This window comes from Canis lupus, chromosome 18, assembly GCF_003254725.2.
Source record: "Canis lupus dingo isolate Sandy chromosome 18, ASM325472v2, whole genome shotgun sequence".
Lineage (NCBI taxonomy): Eukaryota > Metazoa > Chordata > Mammalia > Carnivora > Canidae > Canis > Canis lupus.
Window position 1 is genome coordinate 35,826,353 of NC_064260.1, and position 18,605 is coordinate 35,844,957.

The following is an 18,605-nucleotide window of genomic DNA, read 5'->3' on the forward strand; positions in this document are numbered from 1 at the left end:
CTTGAGGAGAGAATGCAAAGAGATAAGCCTGAAGTGAATCAGCAATGGCAGATCATTAAAGGCCTTATAATCTAGGCTACTGAACCTGGATCTTATAGTTAAGATGGATAGAGAGCACAGAAAGGTCTTAAGCAAGGATATATCATGATTAGATTATATATCAGAAAGTTCATTCTAGCTACAGTATGAAAATGAACTGAAGCAAGAAAACACTGGAAGCAACTTAAGAAGCTGTTATAATTTCTGTGAGGGTTGTGGATTAGGGTCACCACAGCAGGAATAGAGAGAAGTAGATGGAATTCTAAAATCTTTAAAAGGTGAAAAAACAAACAAACAAACAAACAAACCTTCAGGATTTAATGCTTATTGGATGTGTACAGGGTGAGAGACAAGTATGTCACTCAGGTCTCTGGCATGTATCACTCAATAGACTGAATAATCCAGGAATCAGCAGAAGAGGGGGGATAGATTTAGAGGAATGGGGTAGAATTCGGAGATAAGGGAAGTTCAGTTCTAGACACACTGATTTTGAGATTCCTGTAAGATCTTCAAAAGAAAATGTTGAATAGGGAGTTGATTATTATCTCTTTATTTCTCTGTGGATCCTGTATGTAGCAATGCCTAGGGATTACTGATTATTTACAGAAAATGAGTACCACCCCCCCCCTTCCCCACATCATTCAGTTATGGCAGGAACAGAGACCTCCCAGGGAGAGTATATAGCACTAGGAGAGAAAGAGGATACCAGTATTTTAGGGAGAGGCAAAGGAGTCTTAAAAAGCAAAAGCAGAGGGATAGAAGGAAAACCAGAACAGAATGTTATAACAGAGCCAAAGGAAGAGAGTACTTCAGGGAAAGAGTGAATAACCACATCAGTTGTTGCAGAGATCAGGAAGGAAGAGACCTGAGAAGCATTTCTTGGGTTTAGCCATGAAGAAGGTCACTAATGTCTCTGGCTAAGGTGGCTTCAGTGATGTGCTACTGGATGAAGTTAATCCAGGAATGACTGAAACATCATGAAAATGTATAAAAGGTACAGACTATTCAAGAGGCTTGGCTATAAAAGGGAAGAAAAAAAGGAATAGTTAGAGGAGTGGGGTTTTAAGCACGGAGAATATTCCTCTTTAAAAAGGAAATAAGGCTTGAACACAGATCTGAGTATATTTAAGTACACACAGGAGAGAACTAAAAAAGAGGAAGAAGTTAAAGAAGAGAAAATTGACATTGCCATTCCTTGGAAAGGTGGAAGGAGGAAAGATCTAATGTTCAGGTGAAAGGATGATTCTCAAACAGGAGAAGGCACAAGACATCTTCCCATGTGTGCGTAGTGATGAGCACTGAGGTTTGACAGTGGGAATTTGGGTGAATTCTCAACTGAAGACACTACTGTTGCCATGTGAAATACTGCAAGTTATCTGAGAAAATGAGGGAGAAAGTAGTAATGCTGGATGTTTGAGAACAAGAAGGTTTGAAAAGGCCACTGAAGTTATTGACAATGAAAAAGATGTGAGGACAGATACAAAAGTTACTGGCAAAACTTGAAAGTTTACTTGAAGTTGGAGATCATGAAGGTCTCTAATAAATGATAGAAATAAATAAGTCAATATATGGAAGCAGTGAGATGATATAAAAGGTAGAAAAGCTAAAGGTATAAATCTCACTCTGGAAAAAACTTTAAGATGAATTACTAGGTTTTAGTGTAAAATGATGATTTAATGTCAGAGAAACCTGCTTGCAAATCTCAGCTACTAAGTGTGTGACCTTGGCAAGTTACTTGACTTCTCTTAAAATTCCAATCTCCTGTAAAACTAAATGATAAAATACATTATCAAAGGTTTGGCATGGGGCAGCCTCGGTGGCTCAGCGGTTTAGCGCCGCCTTCAGCCCAGGGTGTGATCCTGGAGACCCAGGATGGAGTCCCACATCGGGCTCCCTGCATGGAGCCTGCTTCTCCCTCTGCCTGTGTCTCTGCCTCTGTGTGTGTGTGTGTGTGTGTGTGTGTGTGTGTGTCTCATGAATAAATAAATAAAATGGTTTTTTTAAAGATTTATTTATTTATTTATGATAGACAGAGAAAGAGAGGCAGAGACACGGGAGGAGTGAGAAGCAGGCTCCATGCCGGGGGCCTGACGTGGGACTCGATCCTGGAACTCCAGGATCGCGCCCTGGGCCGAAGGCAGGCGCTAAACCACTGAGCCACCCAGGGATCCCCCAATAAATAAAATGTTAAAAAAAAAAAAGGTTTGGCATGATACGCAGCACACAGTAAATCCTCAATAAATATTATATATTTCAATAATAATATTTAAGATATTAGAATTTGTCTTACATGAAATGGGTATTATACAAAGCAAATTGGAAAGATTTAGAAGGGATAAGAAGAGTAGGAAATTGAATCTATAGAAGGAAGAAAAGAATGTTACAGAGATAAAAGTGACAGAGAAGATCATTGGAATAGCTTAATTCTTGGACAATGACCAAAGATAACAAAGAGGTAAAGGATGATGGATTTAGCTGGCCATAAAGTTAAAAAACAAAAATCCCAGCATTCCTCTAGTGATTGAAAAGTAAATAGCCTTGCCTCTGCATACCACAATTTGAGAAGCTGGTCTAGGGTTCTGAAGTTTTACAATATGAAATCTACAAGTAGATAGTTGAGGCAAGAAACCCAGGGGAAAGAAGCCAAACTTTCCCTCTAATTCCAAATAAATAATCTCTACTTTTCGAAGAGCTTTACTACATAAGCATACTATGTTGATGTCCACTTTTGTACATTAAATAGTTTTCCATCTGAGTACTTCTCTCTCGGGTTCCCCTCAACTTCTACCCATAGATTGATTCAATTTAAGCCTTTTCTATACCTTTTATATCTGCAAAAACATATACATAGTGTGCATATTTATTCCATTTGCAACCAACATCCAGTTAAAGTTCAGAAAGGGTAAAAATCAAGACTTATTATTATTTAAGGATTTTATTTATTTATTCATGAAAGACACATAGAGAGAGAGGCAGAAACATAGGCAGAGGGAGAAGTAGGCTCCATGCAGGAGCCCGATGTGGGACTGGATCCTGGGACTCTGGGATCACACCCTGAGCTGAAGGCAGATGCTCAACCACTGAGCCACCCAGGCGTCCTAGTAAAAACCAAGATTTGTACTGCCTAGCAGAGCTAAATACACTGTAGGTGCTTAGATGCTTCAGGACAAAAGGTCAGGTAGTTTTACTAAAAAACTGCAGGGATACCAGTTTGTCATATTACAATCTTTCAACAAGTTGTACTATTATAAAATAAGTTAAGAAAAGCACAAAATATAATACAAAGCAAGTATTGGTAAGCTTTTTCCTAAAGAGTCAGAAAATAAGTATTTCACACTTGTGAATGGTCTCTGTTGAAACCACTCAACCCTGCCCTTGTATCACAGAAGCAACCATAGACAATGTACAAATAATTAAGCATGGTTGTGTTCCAATAGAACTTTATTTATAGATAGGTCACTGGCCCACAGGCTATAGTTTGCCAACTGGTGCATAATAAGGAAAATGCTGACAATTTACTACACGGTATAAAAGAAAAAACAAAGCTCAGCAATTTCAGAAAGGTGGAAGGCAATCAATGAGAAAATATTATGATATCCTATGAGAAATATATTGAGAGTGCTTAGTTTTTGCTAGTACATGAAATAGTAAATTAAAATAGTGAAAAGAGTAGCATAATCTAAGGTGAGCCTCATGATTGCTATTTCCTAGTATTCATGCCTTTGTATAATCTCTTCTTTTTGACTGTGTGTGGAAGCTGTGACTTGTTTCTAACCAGAAGAATATGGCAAAGGTAATAGGATGTCACCCCTTCTGTAACATAAAACTGTAACATCTGTCTTGCTGAGATACATTCTTCTTCACTGTTTTTGAAGAAATAAGACCCCATGTTGTGAGCTGCTCTATGGAGAGGCTGCCTCTGACTAACAGGGAGCAAGGAACTGAATGCTGCCAACAACCATGTGAGCCTGAAAGCAGATCCTTCCCCTGCCAAGCCTTCAGATGAGAACCCAGTCCTAATTTTGACTGTTGGCTTGCAGAAGACCCTGATAATCTGTGCTTGGACTTCCAAACAACAGAAATCATGAGATAATAAATGTGTGTTGTTTTAAAACTAAGTTTGTGTTAATAATGTTACACAGTAATAACTTTTTTTTTTCTTTATAAATTGGACCATTTTATTTATCAAGAAAAATGAAGATGAATCTTATCTTCCCTCCTGATCTGGAATTTATAGTAAAAATTCTATCTGTTTCTCGTGGGCCCACCCTCCCTGAGTGGCAATATTTAATTCTGGGTCAAAGTGTGGTGACCTGCATGATCTCCAATGAAGTACAGTGTTCTTTGAGGAAATTCAATCTAGTCTGGCATCACAGTTAAAAAAAATACTGAATCTGATAATAAGGGTCATGTTCATTTTCTATCAGATTATTTCTTGTGTTTTTTTAACATGTTTCCTTTTTTTTTTTTTTTCTTGGTCCAACATTTTTTTTTTATTGGTGTTCAATTTACTAACATACAGAATAACCCCCAGTGCCCGTCACCCATTCACTCCCACCCCCCGCCCTCCTCCCCTTCCAACACCCCTAGTTCGTTTCCCAGAGTTAGCAGTCTTTACGTTCTGTCTCCCTTTCTGATATTTCCCACACATTTCTTCCCCCTTCCCTTATATTCCCTTTCACTATTATTTATATTCCCCAAATGAATGAGAACATATAATGTTTGTCCTTCTCCGACTGGCTTACTTCACTCAGCATAATACCCTCCAGCACAGTAATAACTAATAGAAAAGTTATACTCAGAGCTAGTTGTAATTAACTGTCCAACAGTATATCACTTGTTTCCTACTTCTAGAATGAAAATGATATAATTAACATAAGCAATTAATTTAAAAATAATGCATTCATGTGTCACATAACTTGTATTGATGACTGACAATTTTTTTTGAAGATTTTATTTATTTATTTATTCATGAAAGACACAGAGGGAGAGAGAGGCAGAGACACAGACAGAGGGAGAAGCGGGCTCCATGCAGGGAGCCCGATGTGGGACTTGATCCCCGGACTCTAGGATCACGCCCTGGGCCGAAGGCAGGCACTAAACCGCTGAGCCACTCAAAGATCCCCGATGACTGACAATTTCTATTAAACCTTTTGATGCTCAATATCTCTGCAAACAGATCAGGATCCTTCATTTTAAAAGAAACTGTATAAACTAAATATTTATGCCATTCCTTCACTTTCGATACTTTAAAGATGTCCCAAATTTATCCTTGCACCAGACTATCAGAAAGCAACTTAAATATAAACATCTCAAAACCTAGTCCAGTACTAAAGAATGAAATATGTTTAAGGAAAAGTCTGTCTTTGATTTTCTAAGTAAATGGAGGGGTCTCTTAGTTATTCAATTGAGAATGACTTATTATAAATTCATATTCATTTATTTAGCTATATTTGGAAGCTACCCTGGGTTTCTGGCAGTGCTCACTATCTCTAGTTTTCATAGTTCCATTACTACTGAAACCATAAGTACCCTGTTCTGCAAACACGTACTCATGTGCATGCACACACTTATGTGCACAATTCCCTTGGTAAATGAGTAATTTATTTCAAGAGAAATCGTTAAAAAATTGCCAATCTATAGTGAAAGTCTATTAATTTAAGCCATCTTCATGTTTTAACTTTAACTTCTGGAATAAAAAAAATCTTTGACTAATGAGCAATATAGCAATGCCCTATGCTCTTAACCACCAACTTTATTTCTTTTAAAGATTTTATTTATTTATGAGAGATACACAGAGAAAGGCAAAGACATAGGCAGAGGGAGAAGCAGGCTCCCTGTAGGAAGCCTGATGCAGGACTTGATCCCAGACCCCGAGATCATGACCTGAATTGAAGGCAGATGCTCAACTACAGAGCCACCCAGGTGCCCCCCTAACTACTGACTTTAAATCTCCATAATTGGTTTATATTTGGAACAATTCAAACATCTTTTAAGGCAGACTTCATCTACTGTACAAGTTTTATTGACCTGGGAATGAAAAGTAGAGAACCTAGTACATAAAACTACTGCTAATCTAATCTTCCAAAAATGTGAAAATGTTTCCAAATTTTGCTTTAAATTTTCCTTTTATATTTTATTTTTTATTTTTGGGGGGTTTTCCTTTTTTTTAATTAAAAAGATTTATTTTTTAAAAAAAGATTTATCTATTTGAGAGAGAGACAGAGAGAGAGAGAGAGAGAGAGAGAGATAATGAGTGGGGGAGGGGCAGAGGTAGAGGGAGGGAGAGAATCCCAAGCAAACTTTCCACCAAGCACTATAGCCAACAGGGAGCTTGATTCCAGATCATGACCTGAGCTGAAATTGAGACTTAGCCACTTACCTGACTGAGCCAACCAGGGATTCCCTGGAAGTATTTTATCTGAGAGAGAGAGAGAGAAAGAGAACAAGCAGGGGGAGGGGCAGAGGGAGAGGGAGAAAATCTCAAGTAGACTCTGCATTGAGCACAGAGTCCAACATGGGGTTCTATTCTATGACCATGAGATGACCTGAGCCAAAACACAGCTTAACCAACTGAGCCACCCACATCCTCCTACTTTAAGGTGTCTAAAGAAAAGCTAATAGATGATGAAACTAAGTTCACCACAGTTATATATATTTCTTCTTTTTAAAATTTTATTTATTTATTCATGAGAGAGAGAGAGGCAGAGACACAGGCAGAGGGAGAAGCAGGCTCCATGCAGGGAGCCCGACGTGGGACTCAATCCCAGGTCTCCAGGATCACGCCCTGGGCTGCAGGCGGCGCTAAACCGCTGAGCCACCCAGGCTGCCCCGAGTTATATATATTCTAAAAATCTTAGACATTTAGAAGTTAATAGGGCATAAATGAAATTGAGACATTTCAAAATATTAGCTTTACAGGAAAACCAGACTATAAAGGCAAGATCTTTGGCTTATACCTGTCATATTCTTTTATTCAAGCATTAATTCGACAAAGTTATTGAATACCTACTATATAATACATTGGTGAATTGATATTTCATCAAAGATAGACTTTTTAAAAATCTGTTACTATGCTTTAATTATTCTTGTCTAGCTTTTCCTTAGTACTCACTAAAAAAAAAAAAAAAAAATCTCCTTTCCAAGACCATTAAGTTCATTAGGTATGTGTTCTGTTCCCATAGAACTGCAGACAACAATGTCACTATGCTCTTTGCCACTGTATAACTAGAATGCCCCCAGCTTTCAGAAACATGGATCTCAGTTCTTTTTCACTCTCACAAGGCAGTGTCATCGGAGTACAGATTTCTAATAACAATCTATTAATGACAATTTAGGCTTTGTCTAATTAATATGCTCCTCATAATCCTTCCAGCTTTTGTGTACTATCAGGTTTCAAAGCCACTCTTGTGTTCTTAGCATTTGTTATGGAAGCACCCAGTTCCAAGATACCAAAATCTGTTATGAAATAACACTGTCAATATTTGCAGAAGATGATTGCCTACTCATAATATCCAAGTGAATCTATAAGCTATTCAAAAGTTGCTGGTTATCTGATCATTATACAAAATCAAAATCAGCCCCTTGTTCTAGTTACAGCCCATGTTAAAAAAAATAATAATGACAGACACAGCTATTATGGTATTTAACTTACTATATTGTAATTATTTGCTTTACAAATGTCTTCTCCATAGGTGCAAAGTTCCTTAAGGGAAGAGAATAACTCATTTATATTCATAACCTCAATTTCTAGCATACACCTATGTGTTCAATGAACATTTATCGAATGAATTATCAATCATTACTGGATTCTTAGTATCATTCACAGATACTTCTCCTGAAGAAAAAAAAATAAATTTAGTTGTGCATTTTAAAAACTATTATAGTAACTCTCCAGATTTTTAGTCATTAAAAAGAAAAGTCTCAGGCTCAAAGGATGCCATTCTTCACTTTTTACTTGTTTGGACTGATAATGATTTAAAAGTTTGGTAATATACAGTGTTGTCAAGGATGAGGGTAAACTCACTATTGTATTCCTATAACTGCTGAATGATTGAAGTAAAAGATGGTATAACCTCTTGGGAGAGCAATCTAATAACATCTAGTAAAATTTAACATGCCTCAACTAAGCAAGCCTATATCATGGAATTTATTCTACAGATACTTATTTATGTTTGCAAAGCTTATATACAAGATTATGTACAATAGCATTGTTAGCAATGGAAAAATGGAACTTAAAATTTATCAATAGAGAATTATTTAAATAAATTATGGCATAACAATATAATGAAATCTTATGCAGCTGTTAGGAAGAATGAGGCATATGATTACATATGCACTAATCTCTAAGACGTTTAAAGTAGAAAAGGCAGAGTGTTCCCATTTCTACTTATTACTTAAGTAGAAATATTTGGGGAGGATATTAGGACAGTATTTTCTCTGGGTAGGGGGATTGAGCAACTGAAAGGACAACCTAATATTCTCTACATATCCTTTGTAGTTTTTGTATTTGTTTATTGACATTAAAACTGTGAAATTTGGGACTCCTGGGTGGCTCAGCAGTTGAGCATCTGCCTTCGGCTCAGGGTGTGATTCTGGAGTCCCAGGATCAAGTCCGGGGTCAGGCTCCCTGCAGCAGGCCTGCTTTTCTCTCTGCCTGTGTTCTGCCTCTCCCTCTCTCTCTCTGTGTGTGTGTCTCTCATGAATAAATAAATCTTAAAAAAAAAAAAAAAAAAAAAAAAAAAAACAGAAACTGTGAAATATTTTGTCCATAAAATCCTTCATTTATTCCTATTCATTTATTTACTAAAAAATAAGTTTTTACTGACATCACCACTTCTAGAACTTCTCAATTACAGGGTATTTCTCCCTCTTACATCTAAAGTTGGAACAACTATACCTCAAGTCCTTAAATAGTACTTTAAAGACTGATGGGTGACACAGATATTTCTTAGAACATATTTTACTAGACGTTTTATTAAATGTTGTCTATTATTCAGAGACATGGGCACTAAGTAGTCCTAGGTAAATGTCCAGAAAACTATATATATATATTTTTTTTCTTTTTTTCCAGAAAACTATATTGTAGTGACTGAAGTAAATGGCTGGGAAGAACTTGTCAGATATTTTGAAACTAAGATCTGCATGGAAATTAATGGTTTGGCTCAAATATGATGTCTGAACAGATGTCCAAAATGACTCAATGGTATGATTTTTAAAAATTAATATATTTTAGGTAGCAATAAGCTGCAACTATACAAACCAATCTTTAACAAATATTGTACACCTGAAAAATCTTAATTAATCAATATCCTTTGCATATTGTTTAACTATTATGGAGACAAACTTTCTGACTGGAATGAAGAAATACTGATATTGTAAAATAAAAGTATATTCTCTTTTTAAAAAAATCTAATTTTATTATTAATTCTTTTGTTGAAGTACAGTTGATACATAATGTTACATTAGTTTCAGTTTACAAGATATTGATTTAACAATTCTATACCTTCATGCTATGTTTATCACAAGTGTGGCTACAATCTGTCATCATATAGCCCTATCATAATACCATTGACTATAATTGCTCTACCTTTTATCCCTGTGATGTATGCATTCCATAACTGGAAGCATAACTCCCTTTCACCCATTTTACCCATCTGTCCACCATCCCCTCTTTTGGCAACCACCAGTTTGTTCTCTTAAAAAAAAGAATTTTTTGGCACTGCTGCAACTTCTATCTTTATGGTGAGTTAATTAAATGAAGGCTCTTTCAAGTTTAGAAATTTGAAAATTTATTAAAAGAAAGAAAAACTCCACAAATGTAGGCTTAATTTACTATTTAAAACATTATCCTATAAAGGTACAAAATTCCTAATTTACTGATTATGGTCATTAAAGGAAGCATTTAAGAAAGCTACAGAGCACAGTTATAAAAAGTATGGGCTTTTCAGTCATACCAGAATTCAAATTCTAATTCTCTCCCTAGCTGTGTGGTAGTGGGAAAGTTATTTCACCCCTCTAAGCCTTATTTCTTTAACTATAAGATGGGGATAATATGAATAACATGTAACATCTTACAAGGTTGTTATATTAAGGGAAAAACCATATAGAAAACACTTAGCACAGGGTACCTGGGTGGCTCAGTTGGTTAAGTGTCTGTGCTCGGCTCAAGTTATTATCTCAGTGTTCTGGGATCGAGCTCTGTGATGGGTTCCCCTGATTAGTGGGGAGTCTGCTTCTCCCTCTCCCTCTGTCATTCATGCTCTCTCTCTCAAATAATAAAATTAAAAAAAAAATAAATCAAATACTTAGCAAAATACTGACCCACAGTAAGACAGCTCTCACAATTATTATTATTACTCTTTAAATATCCAGCAGAGAGGGGGAATAAGATGTACTACACATTTCTTTTGAGTTTTCCAGATAGAGCTTCATTTATTAGACAAATGCTTATGTACATATCAAATTTTACATATCACCATTTTGCATTCCTGGGGCAGATCAACACATTTCATTGCTACCTTGAGAAGTTAATAAATATAAGTAACTTTATTGGTGCCTAGAAATAATAATTCTGTCTCGATTATCACATTTTATAGTCTCAATATGCTGAGTATAGGTCACAGCCAATTTGGAATAGTATACTCATTTGTGAACACAGTTGAAGAGACAATGCCAGACTGATAGGTATGATTACAGAACAACCAAGAGAGTGAAGAACATGAAAACCACAACACTTAAAACATAGTTTAAGAAACTGTGTCTACTTCATTTAGAGAAGATTTGAGGTAATGTATTATTTTCAAATATTTTAAGAATGTTATGTCAAAAAGTATGTAAGTGAATTCTGTACTACAACAAAGAACAAAATTAGAAACAACAAAACTGTTAAATTTTATAGATTAAACATTAATATGAAGAACCTTCCATGGTGCTTGGGTGGCTTAGTTGCTTAGGCATCTGTCTTTGGCTCAGATTGTGATCCCAGGGTCCTGGATCAAATCCCTCATCGGGCTACCAGCTCAGTTGGGAGCCTGCTTCTCCTCCCCACCCCTCACTCATGCTTTCTCCCTCTCTCTCTCAAATAAATAAATAAAATCTTTATAAAAAAATAAAGAACTTTCTAATAAATCCCAGCATTTTCAATGATAATGCATTGTTTTGTGAAGTGGTGAGTCCTTTAAATTACATAATCTGTATTCAAATTGTGTTTGATACTGTCGAGGATGATGGAAAAGTGATTCATGACTAGTTGGGAACTTTGACTACATAGCTGCCATTGTTTATTTCAATTCCAGATCCTATGATCTAAACTAAACAATAAGGTAAATAGGATTATGTATGAATAATTAAATAAGAACAATTGGCACTTAAAGATGAATGAAAATATGATTTATCAGTCTATTATTTTTCTTTCAATAAGAAGAAAATAATAATAAAAACATATGATATATATATATACACAATGGGCTTATTGGTATATTAAATTCTCAAATTAATCCCTATAATCCCATTGTAGATACAGAGATTTTTTTCCAAAAAAAAAATCAACTGGCATTAATTTTAACCTTTTTAAAAAGAAATGGAGAACAATTCACTGTGAATATTTTTAAATAACTAGAGCTATATTTTCAGATATATTTGCTTCATTTATTTCAATTTCAGATGAACATCTGAATTTTTTTAAAGATTTTATTTATTTATTCATGAGAGACAGAGAGAGACAGAGAGAGAGAAGCAGAGACACAGGCAGAGTGAGAAGCAGGCTCCATGCAGAGAGCCTAGCGCGGGATTCGATCCCAGGACTCCAGGATCACGCCCTGAGCCGAAGGCAGGTGCCAAACTGCTGAGCCACCCAGGGATCCCCAACATCTGAATTTAAATTAAAATTTAAGGCATTTCCTTTCTAGTTTACCTTAACTCTTACAGAAAGTTATGTAATTAACGTCAGAATAGGCAAACCCATAAAATCATTATACACAAAAGAAAACTCTCAACAGGAAAAACAAAGTGTGTATGCTATACTAACCAATTAGAAGAACTGTTCCAACAGCCAAACCTCCACCTGGAAATAAAACAAAACCAAGAAGAAAATTAATCTAGTTTCATACACATTATCTTTAGCATAAAAGTTAAGCTTTATCAAGGACAGCTACTTTAGTAACTTTAAAATTGCAGATGAGAACAACATTTTAATTACCTTTGCAATACTTTGCTTAAGGTGCTATTATGAAATAATTACATATTATATGTAATTACACACTACACATTACAATTACTTTCATAATATACTGTACTATCCTCCTTTCTCTTGTGATAGGACCATGCAGCATTCAACATAACTGTTCCAGTAATGTTATATTTAGCACTTGTTAATAAATTAACTCAATAGCCAAGACCTAAATGCTCACAGTAACAGAATACTACAGAAGTACAACATAGGAAAGGTTATTATAATAGAAATTCCACTTTAATATTTACACTTAAATTTAATAAGCCTTGGGGGAAAAAAACCCTGATAATTAAAAGTAATTCTTTTTTTTCATTATGAATAATATACACAAAGATTGGACATACTCCAAAATACATTTAGAATTTAAAATAAATAATACTTTCATAATTTCAAACAAAAAAGTCACAATCACAAAAGATATTTTTCGTAATAGCAGAAAATGTTCTTTTGAGTATTTGAATTATGGTGATATGATCACAAGTATAGAACTCAAACAGTGATTCAATAAAAATCAACTTAAAATCAAATTGCAGAAAACTAGAACACTAAAAAGACATTTAGGTACAAATATTTTGTGCAACATTTGTAAAAGTATTACTATTTGCAATTGTTACAAATTATACTAGCAAATTCACTTTAAAAATATGTATATCAAAGAATGAAATATATAAAAAATAATTTAAAAAGAAACTGCTCAAAATTATTGGACAATTGAAGAAAATCCTACCAGTATTTTTTGGTTTTGGTGCATAGAACTGTGAAAGAAACACTTAGAATACCAATAAAGAACTTTTCCCCCAACAGATTTTATAGTGGCAAACACTATATAGAAAAACTTAGTATGAAAATTTCCTTTGATAGGGTTTACTTTTTGCCTTGCAAATATGCATAAATGTTATGTTTCAAAGAGTTTGAAATTTGGTAACATACACGAACATAGAATACAATGCGACATTTGGTGACTTTATAACTGTAAGTAGAACATTTCAAATTGTTAGAGAAGATTTTAAAAAGAAGAAACTAGAATTTTATATATTTTTATGTTTAGGTGGATTTGTTATATGACTATATATATTTTTTAATTTCACATTTAGATAGGTTCTTTCATTACAGCACTTAACGCCATACCAGACTACACGGGATAACTTCAAATGTTGTTCTAAAAAAAAGATTCACATAAACTAAAATATATTGGTTGATAACAACCATAAAGGTTCAAAGCAAAAAGATTTTCTCTTAGACTAAATGTCTACTTTAGTTTGTGCCTAATATAGCCCACTACTAATCTTTTAAAACATTTTAAGCACTTTATTTTTAATGCATTTTGAGCATTTCATATTGCTTTCCAATTCCTTATTTCTTTCTCTTACATGCAAAAACATTTAAATGCCTAATCACCATTCTGTGTATATTTAAGACAAACTAATAGATGTATATAACAGATACTGCAGTATCTAGTCTAGAGCAGGTACTATTAAAAAGTTAGGTGGTTTTCTTTTCTAACTTATTTCTTTTTTTTTTTTAAGATTTTATTTATTTATTTATTCATGATAGACATGGGGGAGGGGGGCGGGCAGAGACACAGGCAGAGGGAGAAGCAGGCTCCATGCCCGGAGCCTGATGTGGGACTTGATCCTGGGGCTCCAGGATCACACCCTGGGCCAAAGGCAGGCACTAAACCGCTGAGCCACCCAGACCTTCCCCCTCTAACCTATTTCTTATAGGAAAGATTTAGATTTCTAATCTAAACATCCCTGGGTCTACATTCATGTAGTCTCAAATTAAATTTATATAAGGCCTGGAATAGTAAGTAACTGGAATAGTAAGATACAGAATTAAAGAACTTTTGTGACTGTCATTCATAGTAGGGTAAGAACAGATCCAGATATAGTTTCCCAATTAAATGAAACGATACTTTTAGCTCAAGTGTCTTGCTCTAAAAGAGAGGTACTCAATAAGAGCAGTTACCATTCTGGCAATTATTTTCTAATTAGAACAAATCATTAAATATATATTATTATTTGATAGTGATCACTATAATAGTAAGAATTAGTAAGAATACTTCCTATTGATGAGTTATTAAGCAAAGCATGATACAAATGAGAGTACACTAAGAAAGTAATTTTCTGTATGAATGATTAAAATAATCCAATTAAATTTTTAAATCTTATGTATACTAAAATTCTAATGTTTGAAAAATTTGAACATTACTTCAAACAGCATAAAATGAGGACATTTTAATGAACTTAGCCATCTGAATATACTATCAGGCCCCCCCTCAAAAAGTCAATTATCTTTTTTTCTAAATTTAGGGCTCTATTATGTAGATTTACTAGAATTAAATTTGGATGGCTTAAGTAAAGGTTGGTCATAGGGAATAAGATGAAGCCATAGGGATGAAGATGAAGCCATAAGATGAATAATTATTAAGTATTTTAAAAATCAAGCTTTTATTCTGTGTGTATGAGGTAAAATGATCTGACATGCACATATATATATACAAATAGCAGCCAAGTTCCTCTATTCATCCAAATTTCAGGGTGATGAGATCTCACATTTCCCTAAAACCCCTGTATAAGGGACCTCAGTTGATATACTGAGGTTCTAACTATTTTAAATGAGTAAGTTTAAGTTTGTAGCCATGTCCTCATCAAAAAATCAAAACCTTAAGTAACCAGCCATGATAGGATATCTTGACAGGATACATTCAACCAAAGCTCATTTTAATATATCTTTAAATTCAGAAATCCATTAGTAATTTTATTTAATTTTGAAAGCAACACAGATTTCACACTAATAGTTCCCAATTAAAATAGACTATCTTTTCCCATTACTTCACTAAAATGTTCACCGACAGTAAGGAAACAATCATTCTATCTCTGTGGTGAAACGTAAGGAGCAAAATGGTCTTGTTTACTGCCTCTTCTCCTCTTTAATCAGATCTCAGAGAAATCATCAATACATTTAAGTCACTAAGCAAATAAACTTTTGGTTTTACTTATGGATCTTAAGAAGTCTACTTATCTCCAGCTTGCTAAAATACAGGCAACATGTCATATGATAAAATACATATCAACATGTAAGATTATTGAGTTAGAAAGCTTGAAGATTCTTTGCAAGTCTGATATTTTAAGTGTTAATTTCATCAAGCATTTTGTCTTAAAACTAGAACAATCTAGTACTTTATACAAAACATTGCCAGAAACTAAGATCTTATTAAATGACAATTATCTTCAGATTTTATGATCTTTAAAATACTAAGGAAAGGGTTGTTTTATTCATGCGAAGTGGGAAAATAATTTCTAAAATTAAAAAAAAAAAAAAAAGTAGGTTCCATGCTCAATGTGGAGCTTGAACTCACAACCCTGTGATCAAGAGTCACATGCTCTACACCGACTGAGCCAGCCAGGAGCCCCGGAAAATGGCATTCAAGGGAGAAAATTCAATCCCCATGCATTTCCCAAAACAAATCTCTAATTAAATCACATTTTGGGTAAGCAAGGTCAAATTAATATATTAGGATCTGATGACCCAGAAGTGATACCCTACCCTACTTTGTAAGGCACTCTCCTTTTTCAAAATTACAGGAAATAAAAGGGAAAAGGAATAAAAGTCAGAAAAAACAACAGTGATTTATATCAGTCCTTTCTAGTGCTTTCTATAAAGGAATAGTTTTATATAAAATTTTATTTTAGGGAAAATGCAAGGTACAAAAAGTTCATATCCCTTTGTTCATAGCAATGTCCTAAACTTAATTAATGCCACACCTCAAACTAAATTACAGTTTATTTCATTAACAAGTCTACTTTTTCTTCTCTCTCTGGGATGTAGGAAACATCCTGACAACTCTTGATTATCACAACTATTAGCTGAGTAAATATGGGAAACAAAATAGGGAAAGCTATTGACAGTGAGAATGGTTCTGTAGATTAAATGACATAAAACAATTTTACATAGTGATACAAAGGAATAAGCTACCTTTTCCTTAAATGTATAGCCATCTGTTGCTAAACTATCATAACCAGGATTATTTTTAACATATAGTCCAAACTCAACCTACATCCCACATTCTAGATTAAGAGACAGTGGAGCAAAGGAAATAAGCCCACCAGTATTTACTTTTTGATAAGCGTTGAAAGTGGCAGCTACCATCAAATTTCTTTGTGGAGTATTCTACCTCGGGGATTCTTTATCCCAAATCCCTACCTTCCACTCACTTGACTGCCAAAATTGAGTAAGTTCCAAACAGCACATAATTGAGCCAGTCAAAGCTGAGAAATCGCCCTTCCTTCCAGTACCTTTCTGAAGGATACAGCTGGGGACAGAGTTCCCTCAGGTTACACAATATGGTCTTAAGATGAGCTATACCTTTTACCTTAGGGGGAAATAAATTCTTCCAGAATTCTCTACGTACTATAAACTTTTTGGCAATTCCTGGAAGAAGAAAAATGAAATATTTACATATACTGTCTTCATATAACAACATAAATATCCTGGAACAGCAGGGTTGAGAAGCTGAGCTGGAAAGTCTTAGAAGTCGAAAAATTTCAATGTAGTCAACTTAGAAAATGTATATCAGTGTCTAACAAAATTTAAGTTGTCAGAACTAAAGTATTTGATATGATTATATCATGTTTAAAAGATGCTGATACAGGGAATTCTCAAATTCATAAAGCACTTGGGAGTAGGAATGGAAATATTAGCATATCTTCAAATGACCAACATTCAATTTGTCTGTATAATATATTCAAAAATATATTTAAATATATTTTGCATCTATGCTTAAAATTACATTGACATCACAGGGGCAGTAGTAAAATCACCACACTGCATGGCAGTGACAATACAATATTCACTTGTTTCACAGCAACCACAGAATATATTTAGGCAACAATCACAATGTCATAGTATAGTTTCACCATTCTGATATCATAACATGCTGCTATCATTATATCTTGTCACAATAGGTTTATATTAGGCTTGTCACAATCTGAGACAAATATTTTAGAGTAACAATATAATCTGAATTATTTATATTTATGTTTATACACATTAGCAGCCAAATATTTCACTTCCAAATAATGTTTTAATGAAGAATAAATGTAAAGTATTTGCTCTACAGAGCCATACAAAATAAAAAATAAAAATACAAAAATGTCATTAAGAAGTTAACAACAACTAAAACACTTCTGGACATAGTTATTATCTCAAATGTACTAACTCCTATGATAACAACCTCTTCTGTGCACTTTGAGAATTAACTATGTATACATGCAAAACATATTTCAAAATATCCCCAAACTGATACCTATTTCAATTATCTTAACCAACACCAATTTTTAGCATCAGCTTGTTACAAATACTAGTGTTCCCTGCAAGCAAATCTGGAAGATTTTTAAATTACAGTTCAAGTTTATATCACTGTTAGGAACATTTAAGAAGGTACTTTTGGTTCACTTTTTGGTGAATACTTTAAGAGACCTACTTAAATCAGCCTTGGGTTCAATAAATGCTTAAAGCCTCTTCAAAAGAGTTCTCAAAAATCTGAAACAGCTGTAGCATAGTGAGAACATGAAATTCGAAGCCTAAAGATAACCTTACACTATCTCAAGTTCTATGACTCTGTTCATGTCACTGTATCTGGGTCTGTTTCTATACCTCAAACACATAACTCATCCCATCTGTTTCATAATCTCTTGTTCAGGTTTTTTTTTTTTTTTTTCCTACACGTTATTTCTCTTTCAAACAAGAACTTGAGAGTCAACTATGTGCCAGGAACTGTGCTAGGCACATTTTGTTATTCTAATAAGAAACTGAAGGTATGTCAGAAATGTGACCTTTTTTGTTCGAAGAGATTTAGGATCAAATGAATGAAGTTACACATCTCCATTGGATGGGGGGGTGGGGGGGGAGGAAGGTAAGGACTTAGGAATAGCTTCCAAACTTTAAATTCAAATATAGGATGACACCAGGTGTAAAGTTCGCCAGGGAAAAAAACTGAGATAACTATTTGCTAAGTAGATATTTTGGATCATTTGCTTTTAGTACCACACAACAAACTTGAAAAAAATTTAAGTGAAAATACTTAAATTTGTGTAGGAATAACCAGGACCCAGTTAAGAACACGATACAACAAAGGCAAGAAGCTGTGCTCTTCCTCACAGGTTGGTTGCCTTGTCAATTCCCTTTGCACTAAATCGATCTGAAGTGTACCTTAAGGGGAAAAAATATAGAGAGAAATTTCAAGGGTACTAGAAGAACAAGCAATGGCATTTGTAATATTTTGTGAAAGTGTACAAGACTTAACTGACACATATCACATACTATGTAGAAG

General features: G+C 34.4%; 1 protein-coding gene across 5 annotated transcripts in view; it reads right to left on the reverse strand.

Annotated features, from left to right (window-relative positions):
* The window catches only part of ELP4 (elongator acetyltransferase complex subunit 4), a 253,984-nt gene that overhangs the window by 234,152 nt on the left and 1,227 nt on the right, over positions 1-18,605 (reverse strand). For all 5 annotated transcript variants that reach the window (XR_007403636.1, XR_007403635.1, XM_025452359.3 and 2 more), the window contains exon 2: positions 12,068-12,103. Coding sequence is in view for 3 of the 5 variants with exons in the window: in XM_025452359.3 (XP_025308144.1) it covers positions 12,068-12,103 (36 nt within the window). In the remaining 2 variants the exon portion in view is untranslated. The remainder of the gene's footprint in view (positions 1-12,067; positions 12,104-18,605) is intronic.